Source organism: Lethenteron reissneri, chromosome 51 (genome assembly GCF_015708825.2).
Source record: "Lethenteron reissneri isolate LAM-NWPU_2019-01 chromosome 51, ASM1570882v1, whole genome shotgun sequence".
Taxonomy (NCBI): Eukaryota; Metazoa; Chordata; class Hyperoartia; order Petromyzontiformes; family Petromyzontidae; genus Lethenteron; species Lethenteron reissneri.
This window is the reverse complement of record NC_083829.1, coordinates 6,069,891-6,079,094: the sequence shown is the minus strand read 5'-3', so window position 1 is coordinate 6,079,094 and position 9,204 is coordinate 6,069,891. Positions and strand designations below refer to the sequence as shown.

Sequence of the window (9,204 nt, the reverse complement as noted above, 5' to 3'; positions counted from 1 at the left end):
TGGTGGGGTTGGTGGTGGTGGTGGGGTTGGTGGTGGTGGGGTTGGTGGTGGTGGTGGGGTTGGTGGTGTTGGTGGTGGTAGTGGCCACACCACCTCCCTCTCGTGTACCGTTCCGGCCTTCATAGGTGTTTGCTAACAGCACTTGCCCCTACAGTCTGTTAAGGCTATACTGGGGATCTTTGTCTTTTGTGTGTGCGTGTCTGCGTTCCCATGCCGCCACCACATGTAGCCACATGCGCCCGTGTTTGTTTTTGCTGCGAGTTGGAGCTGGGATTGTGGCCAGCATTCGTGAAGAGAGCTTCACTGACTCGACACCAAACACGGCTCCCTTCACCCCCCCTCCCCCCCTCCCTCTCTCTGTGACCCACCGGCCAAAGTGATGTGTCAGATGATCAGCTGACTCACCAAATGACAGCCCACCCACTCAGCCACTGACCCACTGAGCCACCCACCCACTCACCACCCAGCGACCCACCACCAATTTCACTCACTCAGCCACTCAGCCACTCACCCACTGACCCACCCACCCCACTCACCACCAGCGACCCCACCACCCACTTCACTCACTCAAGACACTCAGCCCACTGAACCATCTGACCCACCCACCCCACTCACCACCCAGCGACCCACCACCAATTCCACTCAACTCAGCCACCTCACCCACTGACCCACTGAGACCACCCCCCCACTCACCACCCAGCGACCCCACCACCAATTCACTCACTCAGCCACTCAGCCACTCACTCACTGAGCCACCCCACCCACTCACCACCCAGCGACCCACCCACCAATCAACTCACTAAGCCACTCAGCCACTCACCCACTGAGCCACCCACCCACTCACCACCCAGCGACCCACCACCAATCACTCATCAGCCACTCAGCCACTGACCCACTGATCCACCCACCCATCATCACCCAGCGACCCACCACCAATTCACTCACTCAGCCACTCAGCCCACTCACCCCACTGAACCACCCACCCACTCACCACCCAGCGACCCACCACCAATTCACTCACTCAGCCACTCAGCCACTGACCCACTGATCCACCCACCCACTCACCACCCAGCGGACCCCCACCACCAATTCACTCACTCAGCCACCCACCCCACTGACCCACTGAGCCACCCACCCACTCACCACCCCAGCGACCCACACCAATTCACTCACTCAGCCACTCAGCCACTCACCCACTGAGCCACCCACCCACTCACCACCCAGCGACCCACCACCAATCACTCACTCAGCCACTCAGCCACTCACCCACTGAGCCACCCACCCACTCACCACCCAGCGACCCACCACCAATTCACTCCACTCAGCCACTCAGCCACTGACCCACTGATCCACCCACCCACTCATCACCCAGCGACCACCACCAATTCACTCACTCAGCCACTCACCCCACTCACCCACTGACCCACCCACCCCACTCACCACCAGCGACCCCACCACCAATTCACTCACTCAGCCACTCAGCCACTCACCACTGACCCCACCCACCCACTCACCACCCAGCGACCCACCACCAATTCACTCACTCAGCCACTCAGCCACTGACCCACTGATCCACCCACCCACTCATCACCCAGCGACCCCACCACCAATTCACTCACTCAGCCACTCAGCCACTCACCCACTGACCCACCCACCCACTCACCACCCAGCGACCCACCACCAATTCACTCACTCAGCCACTCAGCCACTGACCCACTGATCCACCCACCCACTCATCACCCAGCGACCCACCACCAATTCACTCACTCAGCCACTCAGCCACTCACCCACTGACCCACCCACCCACTCACCACCCAGCGACCCACCACCAATTCACTCACTCAGCCACTCAGCCACTGACCCACTGATCCACCCACCCACTCATCACCCAGCGACCCACCACCAATTCACTCACTCAGCCACTCACCCACTCACCCACTGACCCACCCACCCACTCACCACCCAGCGACCCACCACCAATTCACTCACTCAGCCACTCAGCCACTCACCCACTGACCCACCCACCCACTCACCACCCAGCGACCCACCACCAATTCACTCACTCAGCCACTCAGCCACTGACCCACTGATCCACCCACCCACTCATCACCCAGCGACCCACCACCAATTCACTCACTCAGCCACTCAGCCACTCACCCACTGACCCACCCACCCACTCACCACCCAGCGACCCACCACCAATTCACTCACTCAGCCACTCAGCCACTGACCCACTGATCCACCCACCCACTCATCACCCAGCGACCCACCACCAATTCACTCACTCAGCCACTCAGCCACTCACCCACTGACCCACCCACCCACTCACCACCCAGCGACCCACCACCAATTCACTCACTCAGCCACTCAGCCACTGACCCACTGATCCACCCACCCACTCATCACCCAGCGACCCACCACCAATTCACTCACTCAGCCACTCACCCACTCACCCACTGACCCACCCACCCACTCACCACCCAGCGACCCACCACCAATTCACTCACTCAGCCACTCAGCCACTCACCCACTGACCCACCCACCCACTCACCACCCAGCGACCCACCACCAATTCACTCACTCAGCCACTCAGCCACTGACCCACTGATCCACCCACCCACTCATCACCCAGCGACCCACCACCAATTCACTCACTCAGCCACTCAGCCACTCACCCACTGACCCACCCACCCACTCACCACCCAGCGACCCACCACCAATTCACTCACTCAGCCACTCAGCCACTGACCCACTGATCCACCCACCCACTCATCACCCAGCGACCCACCACCAATTCACTCACTCAGCCACTCACCCACTCACCCACTGACCCACCCACCCACTCACCACCCAGCGACCCACCACCAATTCACTCACTCAGCCACTCAGCCACTGACCCACCCACCCACTCACCACCCAGCGACCCACCACCAATTCACTCACTCAGCCACTCAGCCACTGACCCACTGATCCACCCACCCACTCATCACCCAGCGACCCACCACCAATTCACTCACTCAGCCACTCAGCCACTCACCCACTGACCCACCCACCCACTCACCACCCAGCGACCCACCACCAATTCACTCACTCAGCCACTCAGCCACTGACCCACTGATCCACCCACCCACTCATCACCCAGCGACCCACCACCAATTCACTCACTCAGCCACTCACCCACTCACCCACTGACCCACCCACCCACTCACCACCCAGCGACCCACCACCAATTCACTCACTCAGCCACTCAGCCACTCACCCACTGACCCACCCACCCACTCACCACCCAGCGACCCACCACCAATTCACTCACTCAGCCACTCAGCCACTGACCCACTGATCCACCCACCCACTCATCACCCAGCGACCCACCACCAATTCACTCACTCAGCCACTCAGCCACTCACCCACTGACCCACCCACCCACTCACCACCCAGCGACCCACCACCAATTCACTCACTCAGCCACTCAGCCACTGACCCACTGATCCACCCACCCACTCATCACCCAGCGACCCCACCACCAATTCACTCACTCAGCCACTCACCCACTCACCCACTGACCCACCCACCCACTCACCACCCAGCGACCCACCACCAATTCACTCACTCAGCCACTCAGCCACTCACCCACTGACCCACCCACCCACTCACCACCCAGCGACCCACCACCAATTCACTCACTCAGCCACTCAGCCACTGACCCACTGATCCACCCACCCACTCATCACCCAGCGACCCACCACCAATTCACTCACTCAGCCACTCACCCACTCACCCACTGACCCACCCACCCACTCACCACCCAGCGACCCACCACCAATTCACTCACTCAGCCACTCAGCCACTGACCCACTGATCCACCCACCCACTCATCACCAAGCGACCCACCACCAATTCACTCACTCAGCCACTCACCCACTCACCCACTGACCCATTGACCCACCCACCCACCCACTCACCACCCAGCGACCCACCACCAATTCACTCACTCAGCCACTCAGCCACTGAACAATCCGTTGGTCCCAGTGGCCCACTCGCTCACCCATCCACTCACTCACCCATCCACTGCCTCACCCATCCACTCACTCACCCATCCACTGCCTCACCCATCCACTGACTCACCCATCCACTGACTCACTCATCCACTCACTCACCCATCCACTGACTCACCCATCCACTGCCTCACCAATCCACTGCCTCACCCATCCACTGCCTCACCAATCCACTGCCTCACCCATTCACTGACTCACCCATCCACTCACTCACCCATCCACTGACTCACCCATCCACTGCCTCACCCATTCACTGACTCACCCATCCACTCACTCACTCATCCACTGACTCACCCATCCACTGCCTCACCCATCCACTGACTCACCCATCCACTCACTCACCCATCCACTCACTCACCCATCCACTCACTCACCCATCCACTCACTCACCCATCCACTCACTCACCCATCCACTCGCTCACCCATCCACTCGCTCACCCATCCACTGACTCACCCATCCACTCACTCACCCATTCACTGACTCACCCATCCACTGCCTCACCCATCCACTGACTCACCCATCCACTGGCTCACCCATTCACTGACTCACCCATCCACTGACTCACCCATCCACTCACTCACCCATCTACTCACTCACCCATCCACTCGCTCACCCATCCACTCGCTCACCCATCCACTGCCTCACCCATCCACTGCCTCACCCATCCACTCACTCACCCATCCACTGCCTCACCCATCCACTCACTCGCCCATCCACTCACTCACCCATCCACTCACTCACCCATCCACTCACTCACCCATCCACTCGCTCACCCATCCACTCGCTCACCCATCCACTGCCTCACCCATCCACTGCCTCACCCATCCACTCACTCACCCATCCACTCACTCGCCCATCCACTCACTCACCCATCCACTGCCTCACCCATCCACTGCCTCACCCATCCACTCGCTCACCCATCCACTGCCTCACCCATCCACTCACTCACCCATCCACTCACTCACCCATCCTCTCACTCACCCATCCACTGACTCACCCATTCACTGCCTCACCCATCCACTGCCTCACCCATCCACTGCCTCACCCATCCACTGCCTCACCCATCCACTGCCTCACCCATCCACTGACTCACCCATCCACTGCCTCACCCATCCACTGCCTCACCCATCCACTGCCTCACCCATCCACTGACTCACCCATTCACTGACTCACCCATTCACTGACCCGCCGGCTGACTCGTCCACCGACTCATCCACTCACTGACCGACTGCTCCACCGACTTGAACTGCTGGCCCCGCTCACTGACCCACCACTCACTGCCTCGCTCACTGACCCACCACTCACTGCCTCACTCACCGACCCACCCACTCACTGCTCCACTCACCGACCCACCACTTACCCAGAGACACTGACCCCCACCCACTCACTGCCCCACTCACCGACCCACCACTCACTGCCCCACTCACCGACCCACCACTCACTGCCCCACTCACCGACCCACCACTCACTGCCCCACTCACCGACCCAGCCTGTTGACCCACTGACCCCGCTAACCCCTCCGCCGTTCTCCCCCCCTCCCCCCTCCGCGCACACAGACTGCTGCGCTCGCTGCATCCTCGCCTGCCTCTTCTGCGAGTTCCTCACTCTCTGCCGACTCGTCTGCGAGTGCGGTGGTGGCGGCGGTGGCGGTGGTGGCGGTGGCGGTGGCGGCGGCGGCGGTGGTGGTGGTGGTGGCGGCGGAGCCGGTGGTGGTGGAGCCAGTGCCGCCTGCTGCTGCTGCTGCTGCACGGCTGCAGCAGCGGCAGCAGGGGGGGCAGCAGCAGCAGCAGGAGGGGGAGTGGGGGGAGGGGGGGGAGGAGAGGAGTGTGGCGGGGAGGAGTGCGACTGTGACTGCGGGCTGCTCGAGGGCTGCTGCGACTCGTCCGACTGCCTCGAGATCTGCTTCGAGTGCTGCGGCATCTGCCTCGCCTCCTAGACGGTCTCCATAGCGACGAGGACATCTGGCTGTCTCCATAGCAACGAGGACATCTGGCTGTCTCCATAGTGATGAGGACATCTGGCTGTCTACATAGCAACGAGGACATCTGGCTGTCTCCATAGCGACAATGGCACCTGGCTGTCTCCATAGCAACGAGGACATCTGACTGTCTCCATAGCGACGAGGACATCTGGCTGTCTCCATAGCGACGAGGACATCTGCCGGTCTCCATAGCAACGAGGACATCTGGCTGTCTCCATAGCAACGAGGACATCTGCCTGTCTCCATAGCAACGAGGACATCTGCCTGTCTCCATAGCAACGAGGACATCTGCCTGTCTCCATAGCAACGAGGATATCTGCTGGTCCCTATAGCGACGAGGACATCTGGCTGTCTCCATAGCGACGAGGACATCTGGCTGTCTCCATAGCAACGAGGACATATGGCTGTCTCCATAGCAACGGAGACATCTGGCTGTCTCCATAGCGACGCAGTGTCTGCCTGTCCTCCTAGACAACGCTCCATTGCCCATCGGTGCCTTGCTTCAAGTGTTTGCCGTTGTGTGTTTGTCGTTGTGTGTGTCTGTAGTTGTGTGTCTGTCTTTGTGTTTGTGCTCTAGCGAGTAGTACCTATGCAGGCTGGCACTGTGGCACACCAAGGGGTGGTGTAGCCAGCACCACGCCCGGCCGCCTTTGTCTCCCCCAGTGGCGACGTTTACACATCGCGCCAGGAACTCATTTGAGGCTGAGTCGACCTAGGGGAGGAGGCCCAGGACCGGTTCAGATAATCGTCACTGGGTGTTGGTGGCCGTGAGTGGGAATCGAACTCGGGTCGCCGGGTTCGTAGCGCAGCGTGGCGCTAACCGCTGCGCCACCGCTCTCGATAACCTCTAGGCGAGGAGAGTTTAGCCGCTCGATTCACTTCCTGAACAAGCTCCCCGGCGCGTGGGGCGAAACGTCGGACAACAACCCTCCGGCGAGGAAGAGACGCGCGGGAGGGAGCCACAGCGGCTGGGCAACCGCGAGAGATCAACACACGCTGTGCGGTGGTGGCCGTGGTGGTGGTGGTGGTGGCGGTGGTGGCGGTGGTGGTGGTGGTGGCGGTGGTGGTGGTTGTGGTGGCGGTGGTGGCGGTGGTGGCGGTGGTGGTGGTTGTGGTGGCGGTGGTGGCGGTGGTGGCGGTGGTGGTGGCGGTGGTGGTGGTGGTGGCGGTGGTGGTGGTTGTGGTGGCGGTGGTGGCGGTGGTGGCGGTGGTGGTGGTTGTGGTGGCGGTGGTGGCGGTGGTGGTGGTTGTGGTGGTTGTGGTGGCGGTGGTGGTGGTGGTGGCGGTGGTGGTGTGGTTGTGGTGGCGGGGGTGCGGTGTGGCGGTGGTGGTGGTGGTGGCGGTGGTGGTGGTTGTGTGGCGGTGGTGGCGGTGGTGGCGGTGGTGTGGTGGTGGCGGTGGTGGTGGTTGTGGTGGCGGTGTGGCGGTGGTGGCGGTGGTGGTGTTGTGGTGGCGGTGGTGGCGTGGTGGTGGTGGTGGTGGCGGTGGTGGTGGCGGTGCTGGTGGTTTGTGGTGGCGGTGGGTGGTGGTGGTGGTGGGCGGTGGTGGTGGTGGTGGCGGTGGTGGTGGTGGTGTGGCGGTGGTGGTGGTTGTGGTGGCGGTGGTGGCGGTGGTGGTGGTGGTGGTGGCGGTGGTGGCGGTTGTGGTGGCGTGGTGGCGGTGGTGGTGGTGGTGGCGGTGGTGGTGGTTGTGGTGGCGGTGGTGGCGGTGGTGGCGGTGGTGGTGGTGGTGGTTGTGGTGGCGGTGGTGGTGGTGGTGGCGGTGGTGGTGGTTGTGGTGGCGGTGGTGGCGGTGGTGGCGGTGGTGGTGGTTGTGGTGGCGGTGGTGGCGGTGGTGGCGGTGGTGGTGGTGGCGGTGGTGGTGGTTGTGGTGGCGGTGGTGGCGGTGGTGGCGGTGGTGGTGGTGGCGGTGGTGGTGGTTGTGGTGGCGGTGGTGGCGGTGGTGGTGGTTGTGGTGGCGGTGGTGGCGGTGGTGGCGGTGGTGGCGGTTGTGGTGGCGGTGGTGGCGGTGGTGGCGGTGGTGGCGGTGGTGGTGGTTGTGGTGGCGGTGGTGGCGGTGGTGGTGGTGGTGGTGGCGGTGGTGGTGGCGGTGCTGGTGGTTGTGGTGGCGGTGGTGGCGGTGGTGGTGGTGGTGGTGGCGGTGGTGGTGGCGGTGCTGGTGGTTGTGGTGGCGGTGGTGGCGGTGGTGGTGGTGGTGGTGGCGGTGGTGGTGGTGGTGGCGGTGGTGGTGGTTGTGGTGGCGGTGGTGGTGGTGGCGGCGGTGGTGGTGGCGGTGGCGGTGGTGGTGGTGGCGGTGGTGGTGGTGGCGGTGGTGGTGGTGGTGGTGGCGGTGGTGGCGGTGGTGGCGGTTGTGGTGGTGATGGCGGTTGTGGTGGTGGTGGCGGTGGTGGCGATGGTGGCGGTGGTGGCGGTGGTGGCGGTGGTGGCGGTGGTGGTGGCTGTAGTGGTGGTGGTGGCGGTGGTGGTGGTGGCGGTGGTGGCGGTGGTGGTGGCGGTGGTGGTGGCGGTGGTGGTTGTGGTGGCGGTGGTGGCGGTGGTGGTGGCGGTGGTGGCGGTGGTGGTGGTGGTGGCGGTGGTGGTGGCGGTGGTGGTGGCGGTGGTGGTGGCGGTGGTTCTGGTGGTGGTAGCGGTGGTGGTGGTTATGGTTGAGGTTATGGTGGTGGTGGTGGTGGTGGTTATGGTGGTGGATGTGGTCGTGGCGGTGGTGGTTGCGGTTATGGTTGTGGTTGTGGTGGTGGCGGTGGATGTGGTTATGGTTATGGTGGTGGTGGTGGTGGTGGCGGTGGTGGTGGCGGTGGTGGTGGATGTGGTTATGGTTATGGTGGTGGTGATAGTGGTGGTGGCGGTGGTGGTGGTGGCGGTGGTGGTGGCGGTGGTGGTGGATGTGGTTATGGTTATGGTGGTGGTGATGGTGGTGGTGCTGGTGGTGGCGCTATGTGTGGATGAGTTGTCGTCTGCCGGCCACCTCAGTGAGTCAAGCCCTGGGTCTGTCTCGTCACCTCCTGCCAGCAGCCGCGTGCCTCCCACAAAGTGCACCTAGCCTGGCACGACAAGCGCTGTGCTGGCGTCACCACCACTTCAATCAAAGACCAACAACCACAGGAGTGTGATCGTGGCGATGCAACGATAAATACACCCTGTCGTAAACCCATAGATACACATAGAGAT

The 9,204-nt window shown here is 62.5% G+C and overlaps 1 protein-coding gene across 1 annotated transcript; it reads right to left on the bottom strand.

Moving 5' to 3' along the window:
* Positions 1–7,754: 7,754 nt before the first annotated feature.
* Positions 7,755–8,642, bottom strand: LOC133355503 (basic proline-rich protein-like; the record flags this gene model as incomplete). The annotated part of the gene is made up of 1 exon (XM_061572828.1): positions 7,755–8,642. A coding segment is annotated over one exon (888 nt), but the record flags the coding sequence as incomplete, so codon positions are not given.
* Positions 8,643–9,204: the final 562 nt, after the last annotated feature.